Below are 20,038 nucleotides of genomic sequence, written 5' to 3'. Positions count from 1 at the left end.
ACTGAATACGCCTCCGGTAATCAATAAAAAACTAGTAATCACAGTTTTAGTTCTTTACTAGTAGTAAAAAAATACTTCTATTCTTTGACACTAAACTATTTAGTAATTAGCTTGTATTCTAATATACTTAATAATCACTTTCAATACAACTTGTCAGCTAAATTCGATCTAAAAATCTTGTATAACACCAAACTTATATCCACAATAGCCGAAGAAATAACAAAAATTGGTTCCTAATCTCTTTTTTATCTATTCTTGACGATCATATAAACACCGTAGATAATTTAAAATATTATACACTGTATATTTAAGCATAACAAATTGCATACTGTTTAATTTTATTTAAATTCTAAGCGTATTGCTACCGGATAGTGTATTTCGCAGACCCGCTGGCTACGTGACTGAGGCGTCAGATGATAATGGCAACTTTATTAATAGAATACTTATTTATCAAAATATTGCACGTTGTGAACTTGAAGATATGTAAAATACATTTTTACGGCAACTTTATTCTTTTAGTAAGTAATTACTAAAAATGTATTTATTAGACAAAAGACAAAGTAATAAAATATAAAATATTTTTTTGTGTTCACTAGTTATTGAAAGTACCATTAAAAGAGTTTGTAATACAATAAATAGCTGTTTCCTTTTTATGAAAAAATACTCTTATTGTTCGCATTACTTTTATCTCCATATTAATAACAGAACAAATTAAATTATATAACAATGGGATAAGAATAAAAAGGTAACCCCTTTATTATCGTATAAAACGAAGTAGAGCATTATTCACCGAGCATCGAACAATCAGAGTGCCACTGCATCATGCATCACGGGGCACAGGTCAAGAAATGCGATCGATAAATAGCAAGATTTGACAGTGAAATAGCGTGTTTACGAATACAAGCGCCACGACGCACCTCCATCGCCTCGAGCTCACACAAATCTCGAATCTGCCTCGCAATGACACGAATAATTCATCTTCCACGAAGCATAGGTCAAAAGATCCGTGGGGCCAACATATTTTATACGGGAGATTTTTTTTTTCTTAAATTCAAACATGAATTCAGTTAGAGCAAACAGGTTTATCTATTGTAATACATCAGCTAGACACATTTGCGTTTGAGTAAACAGAAATGTCGTGGTGTCTATTCGGAGACATAGCGCGAGGATCCTGTATACTTGCAAATATCGAGCATTAAAATTCTCGATGTGGTGCGCTTACGCACGCTGAAAATAAATAGGCGTCCTATACGAGAATTGCTCACAACGTACAGCAAAACCTAAATATATCGGGAGCGGATCCGAGGCATCGTCTATACATTGTAGGCTTAGGCATGACACGTCTGCACTTTAAGTTTTCAAATACGTACCTTAGATATTTATGATAAAATTTTACAAACAAAAGCCACAAAGTGGAACTTTGTTTTTTCAAATGTTTATATTATTGCGTCTCAAATATGTCCTATAAACGATAGTTGCCTTTTATCCCATGCCAGAGATCATCCGCCCATCAAACGCTGTCGGCGGCTTGTCGACATCTGTTGTCCCCATTTAAACGATCCAGCTAAGTACGTACTCGAGTAAATCTTGTAAAGTCTTCACGAACTAAATTTAATAGCACACGTATTACTAGTGTTATTTTTTTGTATACTTACTTTTTTAACAATTTACTAAGTAAACTTATGAATAACTGATTTCACATGTAAGAAAAAAAATTTGCGACAAAACTGGTTTTGAATAATTTGTAATATTATTAAACCTGCACATGCGATTTAAATAGGAAGCAAATTATTAATAGTACGTTTAAATAAATAGAAAAATAGTTACATAAAATTATGAGCGTATATTTTCGGAATGCATTCCAGGCATCAGATAAACATGGAGCGAAGGAAGGAAGAGTGAGACAGGAGGTGCATCCTGCGCGCCGAAGGAAGCGGCGCGCCTCACTTCCTCCTGCCAACTCATAAACGAACCACTATTTATATACCGACACATATGCTTCTTTAATATTTTACTATTGTAGCTATTCAATAATTTTAACAGACTCATTTGAAGATTAATCTATTACACCTTTCGTTAGAAAGAAGACTGCAGACATTTGCAATAAACATATATACGAAGTTAGTGATTTCAATAAATTTCGATATATTTTTCTCTTATAAGATATTCAGATAAAAAAAAAAACATTTTTTGACTTTTGTTTGCTTCGTATAGTTCGCATTTTAATATGTACAATCGTGGTGACCAATAATAATTTTTTTCAAACTTCATATGTCGATTACGTTGTGATAGGTTTTATTGACAAAAAGAAAACAAATATTGTAGTAAACATTCGTATTTATAATATAATGTTGTCGTTTTATTTACAAATAAATACAAATTCAGTTAATAAATAAATGGTAAATTATCTACATCTTAATAAGTATGCTTTATATCTCATTTCTTAATCTTCTCTGGATTTGTGTGGAATCCAAAATACTAATGTTAGCGTTTTCTTATGACACGTTTCGGTCTCAAGAAAATTTGAGACTTTCGGCGTTCGGCGACACGTTCACGTACATTCACACTATACGACTATATTTACAAGAGACGATCACTCAGCGGCGCGGGGCGCTCGTCCGCGCCGGCCCCGCGCCGTCACCACACACTCGGACCAGGCACAGCGATCACTGAGTCCACCCCCGCGCGGTCCGGAGCTCTCCGCTCGCCAATAAATATTTGTACAACGCGGGCGCGCGGCGGGACTAGATAATACTGGAGAGCGGCGGCGGCTCGGGGCAGCGGCAGCCGGCGCGGCGGCAGCGCGCGTATGCGGTCGCACCCGCCGCCGCGCACCCGCGCAGCGGCCAGTACAGCCACAGGCACGGCAGCGGCACCGCCAGCGCCGCCACGCACGCCAGCCGCGGCCCGCACGCGCACGGCTCGCTAGCCTCCTCCTCGCCGCTCCCGCAGTGGTAGAACAGCGCCTTCGCGCAGCACATGCACGACGCGTAGTCGACGCACGCCTCTGCACTGCACAGGCACGAGCCACACAGCCAGCGCGAGGGCAGCGGACGCGGCCGCGCGCACTGCTCGCAGCGGCAGCGGCCGCAGGTCTCGCACACGATCGAATCCGTCGCAAGCGGCGCGCGCCTCTTGTCGGCGGCGGGCTGAGCGGTCACCGGCTTGAGCGGCTGCGACGCCGCATGTCGGTGCGGCGGCGCGGGGGGCGCGCGGCGCGGGGCCTCCACGTACGCGTTGCGCTCGCGCTCGGCCTCGGGCCGCGGCCGCAGCAGCGACACGGCGGGCTGGCGCGCGCCGCCCGCGCCCGCGCCCCCGCCGCCTGCCGCGCCCGCTCGGTGCACGCGCGCCGCCGGCTTGGGCGGCCGGGGCGGCGCCGCCGGCCCGCCATACTCGTCCATCGAGTCCGGCTAACGGCTCTCTGGGCCGTCGCCTTCCTGTTCCCTCATCGTCCCCACCTGGGAAAAAATAAACACATACGTTAATACAATGTTCGTAGGAGGAAAATACATTCGTTTTTTGTACTCGCACGTATCATTCCCATTTAAAAATACATGGTATAGCTTATCCTGTTCCAGATATAAATTTCCTATTAATTTGCTTATAAGATTTAAGATGTCCTTATGACGAAGAAATTTAACAGTGAAATACGTGTCTGAAGTTTTACGTATCTGTTTTATGTGAATGACTGCCTCGTTGGTCTAGTGGTTAGATGTAAGGCCGCAGAACTCGAGGTCCTAGGTTCAAATCCCAGGTCGGGCCAAAAAAGTTTAAAGTTATTGGGGATTTTTGTCGAAAATTTTTAGTAGCAGCTCAAAGTCTGGAAGTTGGTATTGTGTACACTCCCGTGCCTCTGAAAGCACGTAAAGCCGTTGGTCCTGCACCTGAACTCTTTCCGGTCGCGTCGGGTTGCCGTCCCATCGGATTATGAAAGTTAGGAAATAGATAGTGCACCTGTGTTTGCGCACGAGCTTATGCACTGTAATACGTCCTGCGCAGTTTGCTGATCTCTCTTAAGATTGGCCGCCGTGAACGAAATTGGTCTGGAGGACTTTATGTGAATGATAACAGAGGGCTGCTCTTATAGCAGGCCGATTTCCATTGTTATCAATTTTTATTACTAATACTTGTTGCTGTTGCCTCTTAATAAGCATCTTTAGATACGACAAATCTTAGTATTGTTCGTAGTATGGCTGTATTGTATGATGATATTAATTGCTTTGATGAATGAACGCGGTAAAGTAAAGTTTATTGCTATAATATTTAATACAAAATTATATTGTTGATCTTGAGTAATCTTACGATGGAACCTGTTACAAGTTTGGTAAGTTGCTTTACCAAGTTAAATAACTATATATATGTATATGAAATTAAGAACATCCGGAGAAACACAACCAAACTTTTTTTTTTCGAGATTATATTTAATATAATGATAAAGTAAAAGTTGGTATAATATTTTATCTACGGTATCGATGGCGTTGTAGGTATAACTATATACATACATTAATTTAATGATTTTGTTAAAGATTTTATTCATATAATGTCCTTGCAAGTGTCAGAAATTTACTCATAATTACGAAACAAATCAGCTAACATAGTGGTATTTAACTATACGTATAGCATACATACATATCTTCCACACCATTGAAAACATTGTATACAACTGTGTAGAGTCGGCTCATAATTTGTCTGATACGAAACATTTGACCATCTCACTCGTGGTCGAGTGTCTAAACTGACTAATTATTTTTTTGTTAAATTATATCACATACATATAATTAATTTAAGCGCGTGCTAGTTAAAATAGAAATGTGTACAAGAAAATTGCTTACAAGAGGACCACATCTTGTCGGTGTGAGCATAACTAGTAGAATTTCGAAAAGCTAGTAACTGTTCTTTAATCTAAATTAACCACTAAACCTATTAGATAACGCTGAAAACTGTAAATATGCGTTTGTAAGTTGAATCCGATTACGAAAGGGTTTGAAGCTAATTTCGTTTTGGTAGCTGTTACTAAGTCAGTGTCTGTAGTTATTAACTTTTACTTTCGGTTTTATTCTAAATTTATACTTTTTACGATTGTTAAAAGTACAAATCAATGTAAATACAAATTACTCAATAAATTTCTTTTCGTCTGGTTTAATGAAACAATTATAAAATGCATTGATTGGCAACGACTATAATTGAAAATTATATATTATTTACTCAATTTTATTACTAAATTACGTAAACATATATAAAGTATAAAAAAGGCTCGTGCTAATATTAAATGGATGTATATATAATATTCGTATTAATGTATATGTTAGTCAATTTCGAATATACTAAAAAGTTGAAGGAATTTCTAATACTCTTAAATTCTTAATCAAATTTAATGTAAAGCAAATGTATGTTATTTATTTCGTGTAGTCTATAAATTTGACAGATATAAAGAGTTGCGATCACTTATTAATCGATATAGAAAAAATACTTAACTCCATGATTAATTTCGTTTATCTGTATAATATGTCATTAAACTTTTATCAAAAAGTATGACTTTAATTAATTATTTCTTCTGTAGGGGTACGCAATGAGCTTTAATATATCAAATACATAAGAGTATCATATAATATAATAATTATTATTGATTGGGCTATGTGTTTATGAAGCTTACCAGTATTACACAGTGTCATACTTTATCAAAACTAATATTATATATGCAAAAGTATATTAGTTTTCACAATACAACGAAGCAACCAATCCACGTTGTTTTTTTTCGCAGATAGGTCAGAGAGTAAAATTGGCTACTTTTTATCATTTTCAGAAAAACGGAAAAGAAACTGCCTGTCAAAATTAATATTAAATATATTGAAGACTATGCTAATTAAAAAAATATATATAAATTTTTATTTACGTGTCTACATAAATGAGACCTTCTAAATATTTTGTTACGATATATTTCTATGGAAAAGTGGAATGGATAATTTCGATGACATCTCGTGACTAACATTAACGTACGTTTTGAAACACATAAGCAGTTGATTAGTATTGCTACGATAAAATTAATAATGTCAGAAATATTTGCATATATGTAAACTATGACAGGCATCTGGCTACCATGAGCGTCCGTCTATCTGAGATAAAATAGTGTCGCCACTACACTAATGAATCGAAATTAAATGTAATAACTATTGATTACATTATATTTAAAAGGCTAAGTTGTTTTTGCACCTTTTATAAAATGTCTGCTAATATTTTTTTAATTGCTATTATCTTTTTTTTTTTTGTTTTCGTTTTAATTTAATTGCCAGTAGTAAATTAATATGATATATATATCATTTAACAGGTTTTATTAAAATCTGTGTATATAAATTTCGTTTTGATGATAATAATTAAGGCCAGAACAACAATTTAATGTATTTATTTAAACAATTTAATAAAGGTTTTTTTTAACATCATTATAAAATTAATTAACCAAAGCTTTCAAATTCAAACACTTTCCTATATTTCTAGCCTTATAAATACTAAAACGTAGTCAGAATTTTAATAGTCTAATACGATTTATATATTTCTAGTAGACATGATTGGTTTAAAACATTCGAAAAGTAAATATTAAAAAAGCTCACTTGTATAACTTTTAAAATAATCTTGAACAAGATAAATCTTTAACACTCGTTTTATATACTGAATGATTATTACTATTTTTAATGAATTTTGGAATGAGAAATCGTATGTAGCGACATTTATGGTGACGTTATGAATATTTATTCGTCTAAATAATATCCTACGTTTGATACGTTTAATGGTTTTACGTTTTCATCTAAATATTGTAGGGATTAAATATATTAGTGACTTATATTATAAGTAGTTTAAATTAAATAATTAGTTTTTCCATTCCATAAATATATACTTCACGATATTATTTTGTTTAGTCTAAATGCGTTTAACGTCGTAAAGTTTGTTAAATGATAAGGGTTGTGTATTGTTTACAATACATTTTTATTCTTATCTGCGTTGAGTTATCAAACGCTGTCGAAATTGGTCTCGCTGTTGCTATAATAATTCTTAATAAAACGATCAAAATATGTAACTTAAAACGTATCTTCTTATTAAACGTCGTTACTCGAAACGGGATACGGTTCTCTACGATTTGTGAGACTCTACCTTGTCTAGTACTTAAAATTGTATGTCACGGGCACGTCGGCTTGTACATGAAAGCTTATGAGCGCCCTGTTCCAAGATAAAGGTGGTTGTTATTCGGTTCTAATGATTTTTGAAGTAGAATTATAAATGAAAGCTTTCTTATTAAACTTGTTAGCGGAGAGGTTCTCGCTGCCACTACGCGGAGGCGGTGGCGACGCGAGGTGCACACGTGTGACGGTATGTGACGGCGCTAGTCACATTCGACGGTCGCCAGGCGCGACGCGACGCCTCATCATTCATGTTTGCTCAATTTTTTTCGCGATCGGAATGATTACTACCTACGTATGGTACGAGAATTATAAAATCTCGCCGGACAAATCCGCCGCGACTCGTCACATCCTGGAATGACGTCGTGCGAGTACTTACGAAGCAGACGTTCCACGGTCACACGTCTTCTACACACATCTCACAAGGGCACTCGGGCCGACTGGCCCCACACACTACACTGAGCAACTACGCTCGGCCGATAGTGCCGGACCGAAACCGCGCCGGTAGGCTCACTGACACACAAAAATACGGCAGAACCACCGAATTTTGGCCGCGCAAATCCACGGGAAGGCTCATAAGACCGGCGCGGTTCGGAGTGGCACCTGGCGCGGGCGGGGGGCGGCCCACGCACCGGCCTCGATTCTCGTCCGCCCGCCGCGCGGTTATCACTGCAATATGGCCGCTACTCACTTCCTCGGTGAAGTTCTTCGTTGATTTCTACTCCTGATCTCGATGACGGCGATTTTCGTAACCGTTCCGAACTCGTGCGGATTCACTGCACTTATCCTTATACACATTTTAATGGAAAACCGGGAGCGTTAGCGCTACGCTCCAACGAAACGACCGTTCCGTTCGCTGGCACATTCCGCACTGGCGTCGGGCGCGGGAGCGGGCCGGCGGAGAGCCGCACCCCGCCGCCGCGCGTCCCTCCGCGCGCGCTTCGCCTTTTTATGAATGGAAGGCGGCCATACTGAATGAACCGCGTACACGAAGCGGTCGGCCGCTATTTTCGCAGGCGAACGGGGACGGTAAGGGGGGCGGGGGCCGGAAGCGGGCTGCGAACGCTCGCGGTGCCAAATTTTGCGGCGCGGGCGACGGCAGCGGATGTGCTCGTTTATCGAGCTTCCGGTGAGATCCCCGCGCGGCCGCATCCGGGAATTAGGTTTCCGGTCGGTAAGAGTCGAAACATGCCGCCCACTTTCGTCCTGCATCTAGAACTACCCTCGTCCTATGGTAAAGAGAATGAAAAAACGGTTCCATTCGGATCTCCTGATAGTCATATAAAACATATCGAGTAGCTAAGCATGCAAAATGTTATTCACAACACAAATATCTGGGTGCGCGAGAAGACGCGCGAGCGGCCGACGACACGTTATCGCATTGGTAATAGGTATACGCGAGTATAATTTTCGCAAGGTTGCAACGACAATAAGGCGTGTTGTGCACGCGTCTCTGTGTCAAGGACGAGCGATAACGTTATGCCATATGAGATGTTGTCATCATGATTTAAGGGACTATAATCAACGCCGAAATTTAATAGAGACAGATACGCCGTAGTAATTAAAAACTTAAAAAAAAACCGAAATTAAGCGTCTTATCATTTATAGTACAGTACTATTTATAATTACATCACAATATTAATAAATTTATGTCAACACTTTATCCCATTAAGGCATAAGATTTAATGAACTGGCTTAAAAAATGAGATAAAATCTAAAACAAGATAAGAATGTAGACCAGAATGCGTTGTAAATATTAAATATTAATTCATAAACCAGATTGCGAGTGAATGGACGTCACAAGTTAGTCATACAAAAAATTGTCTCTACCTGAGGTTAGTTCTTCTATTGTCCAGATGCAAGCGCCAACCGCATAACAATTGCTCTTAAATTTCCATTTCATTTCTATGATTGACTTCAATGAAATAACGATTGCTCTGAATCATCTTTTGGTGGTATCAAAAATTTAATGAATAATTCAGCAAATACTGCAAAAATTGAAGTAGTAGAACTAAAAAGAAATAAATAATCTTACTTTTCTGTAAGTATTTTCTTAAGAAACGCGATTTGCTTTCTTTATTAAATACTAAATTTTAATAAAAAACTTACTTTACGTAACAAGACAATTTATTTATACTCTGCGTAAATAGAGCTGTAATATGTTATCTACATTCTTTTAAAACCAACTTATTAATAATAATAATAATAGTTTTAATTTTGTTGCGGCTAGTGTGCCTTAATTGGCATTTTGTAGGTAATACGAGTGTATTTAAACACTACTGTGGCATTCACCCGTTTTGATTTTCGAAACAATCTGTTTACGTCTTCGATCACTAATAAGAACTGTGAAGTTCTTATTAATAATTGAAGGTTTTCGTATGAAGTTAACGCTTATTAATAAATTCGTTCAAGACATTTTTATAACCAATGTTGTATTTATTACTAGTACGAAGAATATCAGTTTATAACAATATATAACTCTATTTTTTTTATTTTCTAACACTGAAACTTACGATTATTATTTAAATCTTTACGAATTCGCAAACTACTTAAAAGTTTTATTTCGACCGGAACACTGGGCTGACATGTGTTTGAAGGGAATGGGTTTTTTTTCGGAATCTGTATCCGGTTCGGCATATTTTTTGTTGAGTTAACGGTAAGAAGAAAACGCACAGGAAGTATTATTTTTTTATCGCTTCACAATTTCCTATCGAGAACAAACGATTTATAACATTCAAACAACACATATGTAGCATAATAGTAAAATTAAAATACTCTGTTTCAAAAAATAATAAATTAAAGAGGTAAATATCTCGATTTATCTCCTAGCCTGCAACACGCGAAGGAAGCGTTGATGAGTTACATGATACCATTTAAGAACAATGGGTGGACTAAATAGGTACAACATGTGAAAACGACACCATTGACAACCAATTGTATCAACACAAGGCGTTCGTTTCACGGAATGCTAAAAGTTACATCCAGGAATTAACACAATGTGATTCAGACTAAGTACGTTTTCGTAGTAAAAGATTCCTGTTACTTTATTTTTAATGGAAATTTCTCGTGTTTCATTATATATAAACTAGTATAAACTATGTATGTGCATAAATTCGTAATAAATAAAGTGTTATTCGTCTTCAAACTTTATGTAAAAACGGTAAACATATTACATATTATTTTATTTTATAAATAACACAATAAGAAGCCGTCAATATGGCATTTCCACTAGTAGGTGTGGATGAGTCAGATTTCATTGTTCCATTTTATACAAGCCCATATAAGAGTTATACCATAAAAGATAACGTGGGCTGTTTAGACTTAATAAACAAAAATATTTCAATATCCGCGTGTATATAGAGCGCAATGCCTACTCAAGTAAGATTCGAAAAAAATGTTTTGATAGTAAAGTGTTTATGAACGTGGGCCTCGATAGAAATCAGGTTTCGTTTGTTATTCTGGAGGCGGTGCGCCCGCGTCGGTCGAGCGGAAGCCTTCGCCTCCGCCGCGCTTTCCATCCGCCTCGGCCCGAGCTGCCGACCGCAACCAGTGATCCTATTGACAGTATTATCTACAACTATACAATTAACGTTTAATGACTGGCAGTGATTTAGAAAGACTTTCATATAACTCATTACACTTTCTTAATGTATAACATTTTGCAAAATGCGTAGAAAGTTAAGATGATCTAAATGTTACATTCGTGTACTTCAATATTCAATTCAATATGAGATTTTATTTATTTTATTACATACGTCTCTATGTAATTACAACTTTTAATCATTTTCTTATTCTATTTTATAAATTAACTGCGTGTTTTATCCATTTTAGCAATGTGGTGGATCGGATTTCTCTTATTTTATTTTACTTATGGAACGCGACGTCGCATATCATATTAGATTAGAATATTACAGCGCTGTTAATTTACACATTCGCACTCCATTGAGCGAAGTGAAGTCAGTGTAAGGAACATTCCTCACACTGACTTCACTCAATGGAGTTCATATTTGTTTTCGATTGGTATTAAAAATTTTAGGCTTACCGTGAGTCAAATTAGAGGAAGCGTTGGTAAGAAACAACAGATACAGAGTTCACAGTATTGCTAGCGACAAATTTATTTTTACTCATTAATTATAAAAGGTAATATATTCGATAATTGTAAATTTTAAATATAATTTATTACGTGACAATGAGGTTCACTGTGGCGCTAGTTATTATCGTGCGATTGTTTTCTCAAAATATTGTGTTATCTTTGAACTTCCTTTTGGAGTCAAATAAAGTTATCAGTCTCATTTTAATCGTAATTCTTTTTAAATATGTTTAAGCTTTGACAATTAGCGTTATATATACACGAGTATATTACGAAATAAATTGTCTGGTTACTTAACAACGATAAACAGTATTGTTTTGAACACGTATTATCTTTTGCGAGTATGAGAGCCGATAAGCGGTTCATAAGAGAGTTGTTTGTCTAAAATTACTATCTCGGTGTGTGCCCAAACCGTGTGATAACTGTCCCAGTACTGAAAGTCGCGTTAGGCACACTATTATGCCGGATGTGAGACCCAGATAAAGGCAACGCATAGAACTACTATTTAGACTATCTATGTAAACATATTAACTGTGTCGATTCGATGATAAAAAAATATAAAGCATTCGTTATTCGTGCTCCGAGAATTCTGCTAATGCTCTTTCTTAGAAATAAATAAAAACAACATGAACTGCGCGTCGCGCCGGTTTTCGCGGATACTCAATTTTTTGCGACTTTTGGGATGTAAACATGTGTGGTAACATGACAAATTAACACATCGATGTTTGTGTATAAGCAGGAAATAAGATGAAAAAGTGGAATGGTTAACGATGAAACGGAGGCGAGTTCGCAATATCATAAATTCTAATGAATAGATCGGCAACTAAAGCAAAAAGATTTCAAAATGTTTTATGAAGAAACGAACATTATTTTAACACACTCCACATTACTGTATTAAAACCAACAGTAACTTAATGTGTGATTTCGATTAAAAAAAATTGACATTGACATCGTAATATAATATGTTAATGTAACAATATAAGTATCTAGTATATTAACAAGCGTTACGTAAAAACAAAAGTTAGAATGAAGGATCTCATTGAATGGACGCTGTCGCGCACGACTCACTCCATTCATGGCACGCACTCATCGACGATGACCTTCCATGCCCATGCGGTTATTTAGCGATGTGTGTAGTAGGTAGCGAATATTCGCTCACGTGACCGATCTGATAAAACGCTCGGCGTCCATCTAAAGAATTTGTCAGCTATATATTCACAGTCACGTCTGTCATGGGAAGATGGAACATGCGCTGGACGAAATTCTCGTTTTAATTGAAGGCAATTATATAAATTCCACGTAGCGGTCGAGTGAGGGCGTGCAAGAGGCGCGGGAGCGCGGGCGTGCGGGCGGCGAGAGAGGCAGTCGACCTTCCGTGAGGCCGTCCGCGTCCGGCGCGCTATAGCCCGCGCCATCACCTCGCCTATTACGAGTCCGGTAAGCGCAGAGCGCAGGAAGCCACCTTAATCACCGACACCGGCTCACTGGCTTGAATGCCCCCAACAACAATCAAAATCTTAACTTGACGTCCAACGGAACGGACCAGAGTCGGTGGCCGAAAGGCATGTAACAGATATTTAAATCAGAATATACTTTGTTTATGGTACTACTAGATTTATAGCTAAAGTATGTAAGTAGGCTACAGCTAAAGTATCTGCTCATGTGAATATTTTATCCAATGTTCCATACATGAGCTAACAGCTAATAAATTATAAAGCAAATAAATTAACTTTTTTTTAAATTAGTTTAGCCGAAATTATTTAATTAAAAATCGGGTCGTTACCTTAAGTATTAATTAAAGAACTAAAGAGCAAATTTAAATATGTATTTTTCTCAAATGACAATGTTTTATCTGTTTAAATATATTCCAAAGTCCGGAAACAAAACGGTTAATAAAATAAAGAGATAATCCGGTGCGTACAGAGCATACGGCGAATAAAACCTTATTGAAGTAGAATTTCAATGAACCGGAACTATAATTTTTTTTAACTTTTTATCTTCGAGTGTTTCTAAAAAGTGAAATTGAACACGGTTATCTTAAGAAAAAAGACATACATCCTTTTTAATTTCATTAATTTAAAAAACTTACTTTTATTCGTCTTATCGTATTTTATCTCAATGGCAATAAAGAACTTTTTACAGAATATCTTTTTAAAATGTTTAAAGTAACGGTTATTCAATTTGAAGTACCTCACATATGTATATATGAAATAAATAAAATTGGTGTACCTTATTAGCTTTTTAAAAAAAAAAAATCATTTCGTTATTAGTGAATACCAAACGAATGACGTGTTCATCCAGGATGTATATTGTTCGGGGTGCATGTCAGTCACCTCCACGTGGTGCACCCTGGGCAACGGGGTCGACAAGTAATCCGATGTTTTCTCGGAGTGCCTGTCGACCGCGGCTGAGACTGACGCGACGGTAATGCCACGGGCCGTTCCTGGTACTTTTCTGTTCAGCAGACTGGACTGTGCGAGCGGCTTTGTGGCAAATTGAAGGTGGAAGGAAGAAGCTCTCTGCTTTCTTTCTTTGTTTTGTTTTGTTCTTCTTCCGTTTTGTTTCGTTTCGTTTTCTTTCTTCTGTTTCATTTTTTGTTAATTTTGTTTTGTTTTATTTTCTTCTTTTATTTTCTTTCCTGTCTTCTATTTATTTTTGGAGGTTACTCCCAATGGTGGAGTCAGTCGAGTTAGAGTTGGTCTCCGGGGTCTTTTTGGGCTGCCGGAGAAAGGAGGTGGGAGAGGCGGGTTCGCCCAGTGTCGGTATCGATGCTGGGTGGACAGACTAAAAGGTCACCGCCTCTCAAACTCGTTTCCCCGTCCGGGTGTTGTGGACATGTCTCGCAGCCCGTGGTGGGACCGAGGGCCTTGCCTTAACCGGCTGGGCCAAGAGGAGACAACCTCAATAAAAAACATTAGTTTGTAGATCCCGTGATACCACCCGACCTCACGGTGTATATAGGGTTACCAAGGTACAGGGGGCTCTGCCTTGGTGGACTTTTTATTTCCCCCATACTCGTGGGATTAAGTATGGAATTTATAAAGAATACAAAAAACAACAACGGACTCGGCGATCATACGGACAAAGATAACATGGCGGTGGAGGCGGGCGCCCCAATAGCGCGCGCCGAAACCAAAGACACTCTCGTGTCCAAAAAACTGGTGGTCCGACTGGAACGACTCTCAGAGTCCGACTCGTCGGCCACCAGCATGGTGATGGTCTCTTCGAGAGACCCCGCCTGTCGTCGGCGGAAGGGCGAGAAGCGGCCCCGTCCTGGGCCGGAGAGCTACTCCGGCTCCGAGAGCGACGCGGGTATGAGCGAAGGCGGCTTCTCGGGGTCAGGCATCAGCAAATGGCTGAAGCCCTCCCCCAAAAGGGGGCGTGGTCGACCGCCCACGACGGGCGAATACGTCGGCCTCGGGCGCTCCCGCGAGGAGCTAAAAGCCGCTAAGGCAAAGGAGCGGCGGTACGAGGCGGAGGACGCACTGGCCGCGTACAGTGCGGCGGCCAAGGTGGCCACTGAAGAAAGGGCGGCCCGAGCAGAGAAACGCCAACCCGGCGCGACCGTGGACGTGCCGCAGACGTCTGCCGCGCTGGACGCGGCGGTGAAGGAGGCGCTCGACGTCGTTCTGCAGGTTGCCGACAGGTCGGGCAACCTGAAGGGCACGTTCGTTCGGGCCCTGAAGTCCGCCGCCGTCACCATTAAAGGTGCGGTGGCGGATCTAAGGGCCCTCACTGTGACGGAGGAGGTGGCGCGGCTGGAGGCGGCTAACACGCGACTCTCCGGCCAACTGGCTGAGCTGCGCCGGGAAGTCGCCGAAATGCGCCAGCGGCCGGTGGCGGCGACGGAGGCGAACCTCCAAAACGTCATGGAGGAGGCGCTGCGCGCGAACCGCGAGCAGTTCAGCACGATGCTGAACGCTCGCCTCGAGGGCCTCGAGGGCCGCCTCCTTCCGGAGCCTCGGCTGCGGCCTCCACTCGCCGCTGACCGCCGTAGGGTAGCGCAGGCAGCGGCCGTAGCCGCGGCGGGAAAGGAGGCTCCAGCCGCCTCCCACGCAACTGAGGGCGTCGAGGCCAGCGCCGCCAAGCCTGCTGCTGTCAGGCCGAAGCGGCCTAAGAGAAGTATGGCTGCCCAAGAGGCGGCAGCCAGGAGGGTGGCTCCTCAGTCGTCAGCGGAGCCGGCCGCCACTCCGGCCACGTGGAGCGCCGTGGTCGCTAGGAACAGGCCAAAGAAGGCAGAGAAGACGGGCGCCAAGCCAGCGGCGGCGAAGCCGACTTCTTCCGGGGCCACCAAGAAGGTCCCGGTTAGGAGGAAACTCCGCCCCCCTCGCACCGCAGCGATAACGCTGACGCTGAAGCCCGGTGCTGAGGAAAAGGGGTGGAGCTACGAGAAGGCTCTGGCCCTGGCCAAAAGCCGGATCAGCCTCCGGGAGGTCGGCTTGACGGCGGTACGGTTCCGGACCGCGGCGACGGGAGCGCGGATGCTCGAGGTGCCGCCGGGCACCAACGAGGCCGAGAAGGCGGCGGATGCCCTGGCGGAAAAGCTCCGCGAGGCCCTCAGCCCGGAGATCGTCCAGATCCATCGACCCACAAAGTGTGTCGAACTAAGGGTACTAGACCTGGACGACTCCGTGACGGTGGCGGAAGCCGTGGCGGCGGTCGCTGAACAAGGCGGCTGCCCTACCGGGGCCATTAAAGCGGGCATCATCGCTCGCGGCTCGAGCGGCTCGGGCTCTCTGTGGCTGAGCTGTCCCGTTTCGGCCGCGAAGAAGGTCGTGGAGGTAGGTCGCATAAGGGTCGGGTGGGTGTCGGCGCGAGTCATGCTGCTCGACCCCAGACCGCTGCACTGTTTCCGGTGCCTCGAGCGGGGGCACATGGGGGCAAAGTGTGACCGGGACGTCGACCGAAGCCGTCTGTGCTTCCGCTGCGGTCAGCCCAGTCACAAGGCTCGGGAGTGCTCCGCCGCCGTAGCCAGCTGCGTGGTCTGCACTGCGGCCGGTAAGCCAGCTGCCCATGCCGCCTGCAGCAAGTCGTGCCAGGGCGGAAAGGGCGCCGCGCAGAAGGAAAAGACAAGGAAGGTGGCGACGAAAGGCCCGGTAGCCACGTCTCCACGCACAGAGGCGGAGCCGATGGAGACCACGCAGTGATGGCCCTGCGCTGCCTCCAGGCCAATATCAACCACTCTGCCAGGGCTCAGGACCTCCTAGTCCAAAGCATGGCAGAGTGGCAGATCAACGTGGCGGTGGTATCGGAGCCCTATTTCGTTCCCTCGCGGGACGACTGGGTCTCCGACCACGAACGGGTCGTGGCCATCGTCGCCCCTGCGGTCGCTGGCGCTCCGGCCATCGAGGGTGTGGCCAGGGGCAGGGGGTGCGTGCTGGCCGTCGTCGGCGGTGTGACGGTCGTCGCCGTCTACGCCTCGCCCAGTCGGAGTCTCGCCGAGTTTGAGCAGATGCTGGCAGAGGTCGGGACTCTGATCGGGCAAGCGGCGCCCGCACCGGTGTTGGTCGCGGGGGACTTCAACGCCAAATCAACGGCTTGGGGTTCTCCTGTGGCCGATGCCCGGGGAGAGGTGCTCGAGGAGTGGGCGGTCTCGTTGGGGCTGGCGGTCCTCAACAGTGGGTCGGAGAGCACGTGCGTGCGGCGGCAGGGCGAATCGATCGTGGACATTACGTTCGCGTCCAACGCCCTGGCCCGCCGTGCTCAAAATTGGAGGGTCGAGACTGGCGTGGAGACACTGTCGGATCACCGATATATTCGGTTCGATGTCTCTGCGTCGGCTCGTTGGGATGTTCGGCCCACTGTTGTCGGAGGAACGGAAGGTCGTCCGCGTTGGTGCCTGGGCCGCCTCGACGGACAGTTGGCGAAGGAGGCGGCCATCGTCGAAGCTTGGGGGGCCGGTTCCGACCCGGTCCTCCGGATCGACCAGGAGGCCGACCGGATCGACGGCGCCCTGTCCCGAGTGTGCGACGCGGCGATGCCGAGGGCTAAGCCGCACCCGCAACGTCGGCGGGTGTACTGGTGGCGTCCGGAGCTCCGTCGGCTGCGCAAGGCGTGCGTGGCGGCACGGCGCCGTTACGTTCGGTGTAGGAGACGAAGGGTTCGTGATGACGACGCGGAGGGGGTTCTCTACACCGGATATAGGACCGCCTGCCAGGCCCTACAGAAGGCCATAGCACAGGCCAAAGAGGCGGCGTGGGAGGAATGGCTGGAGACGCTCAACGGCGATCCGTGGGGGCGTCCGTATCGGGTCGTGAGACAAAAGCTCCGACCCTGGGCTCCTCCGCTGACCAGCAGTCTCCAGCCGCAGCTCTTGGCGAGGGTTGTGGACACGCTCTTCCCCGAGCGGGGAGAGTTCGTGCCACCGGCCATGGTGCCGCCCGCGAGCAGGCCCCAAGAGGAGGACGACGGGTCACCGGTGACTCCGATCACCGAGGCGGAATTGCAGGCGGCTGTCATCAGACTAGGGTCGAAAAAGACAGCCCCTGGGCCCGACGGAATCCCCGGTCGAGCCCTGAAGATCGCGTCGGAGGAACTCGGCGAGAGCATGCGGCGCCTCTTCACCGCATGCCTGTCTCAGGGTAGGTTCCCGCGACGGTGGAAAACGGGCACGCTCGTTCTGATCCGCAAGGACGGGCGTCCGTCCGATCAGCCGTCAGCCTACCGCCCGATCGTGTTGCTCGACGAGGTGAGCAAGCTCTTCGAGCGGGTGCTCGCTGCCCGTCTCGTCGGCAGTATGGAGCCGGGACTCGACGAGCGGCAATACGGGTTCCGTCCCGGCCGCTCGACGCTCGACGCGATCGCCAGGGTGAGGGGCCTGGCCGAGGAGGAGGTGTCTCGGGGCGGGGTGGTGTTGGCAGTGTCGCTGGATATTTCCAATGCCTTCAACACCCTGCCCTGGGAAACGGTGATGGAGGCCCTGCGGTTCCACGGTGTGCCGGGCTACCTGCGGCGTACCGTGGCCGATTACTTCTCGGGCAGGGCGGTGGCCTTCCCGACTGCGGACGGATGGGCCGTCAGGTCGTTGTCGTGCGGTGTTCCGCAGGGGTCGGTACTAGGACCGCTCCTGTGGTGCATCGGCTACGACTGGGTGCTGCGCGGGGCCACGTTGCGGGGGGTCAGCGTCACGTGCTACGCTGACGACACCCTCGTGTCGGCCCGCGGCAGTTCATACCGGGAGGCGGCCTATCGCGCCACGGCTGGGGTGGCGCACGTGGTCCACCGAATCCGCGCGTTGGGCCTCGAGGTGGCCCTACACAAATCCGAGGCCCTCGTCTTTCACGGGCCTCGGAACGCGCCACCTCCGGGGGCGGCGATAACGGTGGGCGGAACTTCCATCGCCGTCGGGTCGACGATGAAGTACCTGGGACTCGTGCTCGACGGCAGGTGGAAGTTCGAAGAGCACTTCCGGCGCTTGGCCCCAAAGTTGGTGGCTGCAGCCGGGGCGCTAGGGAGGATCCTCCCGAACGTGGGTGGGCCAGGAGGTGCCTGCAGGCGCTTGTACACCGGCGTCGTGCGCTCGATGGCGCTCTACGGGGCGCCGATATGGGCGGACGCTCTGAGCGCCCGTAACGTCGCCTCGCTGCGACGTCCGCAGCGAGCGATGGCGCTCAGAGCGGCTCGGGCGTACCGCACGGTGTCGTACACCGCGGCGTGCCTGCTCGCCGGAAGCCCGCCATGGGACCTCGAGGCCGAGGCTAACTCGAGGGTCTATTGGCGGATCAAGGCGGCAGTGAGAGCGGAGGAGAACCGGCCCCACCCACGTGAGGTTCGGACGTGGCGAGAGGAGGCCCGCGAGAGGGTATTCGCCGAGTGGTCGGAGAGACTGGGTGTCCCGGGTGCTAGCCGGGACCTCGTTGCGGCCATTCGGCCGGTGCTGAGGAAGTGGGTCGAGCGCAAGCACGGCCCACCCACGTATCACCTCACACAGCTTTTGACCGGCCACGGTTGTTTCGGCCGGTACCTGTGTGAGGTGGTCGGTAGGGAGCCGACGGTGGAGTGCCACCATTGTGGCGGAGGAGCCGTGGATACGGCGGAACACACGCGCGTAGAGTGCCCGGCTTGGGCGGAGCCTCGCGCGGTCCTATCCACGGCTGTAGGTGGGGACCTGTCGCTTCCGGCCGTCGTCGAGAAGATGGCCGGAAGCGAAGAGATCTGGGCGGCAGTGTCACGGTTCAGCGCATGCGTCATGTCGCAAAAGGAGGAGGCAGAGCGGGAGCGGGAGGACGACGTGGACTCGCTCCCGCAACGAAGAAGGAGACCTCTTCGACGGCGACGTGCCTTCGCAGGCCGGACGCTGCCGCAGAGTTAAGGTGTGGTTGGCGGCGGAGCCAGTCTGTTGATCCGCCGCGGGGCTTCAAGCCCTGACGCCCAGCCTCCAGTGGCGGACTCGGGGGAGTCCGTCACGTAACAGGATGGAGGCACAGAGAGGAGGGAGGCGCGCCCTAACATCCTGGCGCGTTTCCGAGATGGGTCGCCTTATGGCGACGACCGCTGGCGGGGTTGCGGTTGTAAGTCACAACGTTCCCGTGACCCCGCCGCCTTGCGGAGAGGCGGAAATCCGGGGAGGTTTTAGTGGGTAGGACGGGGCCGTCTGCCCCGTGAGTCCCACATACCCGTCCCGGTCCCCCCGGACCGGGCGGCAGGCGTAAATGCCTTTCCTCCCCGAAAAAAAAAAAAAAAAAAAAAAAAAAAAAAAAAAAAAAAAAAAAAAAAAAAAAAAAGGATGTATATTGTTCACACAAAAAGCAAAAGTAGCTGTGACGGAGCTAGTGGAGCA

The 20,038-nt window shown here is 45.9% G+C and overlaps 1 protein-coding gene across 5 annotated transcripts in view; it reads right to left on the bottom strand.

Moving 5' to 3' along the window:
* Window positions 1-2,319: 2,319 nt before the first annotated feature.
* The window catches only part of LOC126781866 (protein sprouty), a 44,970-nt gene continuing 27,251 nt past the window's right edge, over window positions 2,320-20,038 (bottom strand). For 2 of the 5 annotated variants that reach the window (XM_050506983.1, XM_050506981.1), the window contains exon 3: window positions 2,320-3,458. In XM_050506983.1, coding sequence (XP_050362940.1) covers window positions 2,745-3,401 — 657 coding nt within the window. In that variant the 5' untranslated portion in view covers window positions 3,402-3,458 and the 3' untranslated portion in view covers window positions 2,320-2,744. The other 3 variants (XM_050506980.1, XM_050506982.1, XM_050506984.1) reach the window with 3 other exon arrangements.

The sequence above is a fragment of the Nymphalis io genome, chromosome 4 (genome assembly GCF_905147045.1).
Source record: "Nymphalis io chromosome 4, ilAglIoxx1.1, whole genome shotgun sequence".
NCBI lineage: Eukaryota > Metazoa > Arthropoda > Insecta > Lepidoptera > Nymphalidae > Nymphalis > Nymphalis io.
This window is presented reverse-complemented; position numbering and strand designations above follow the sequence as displayed.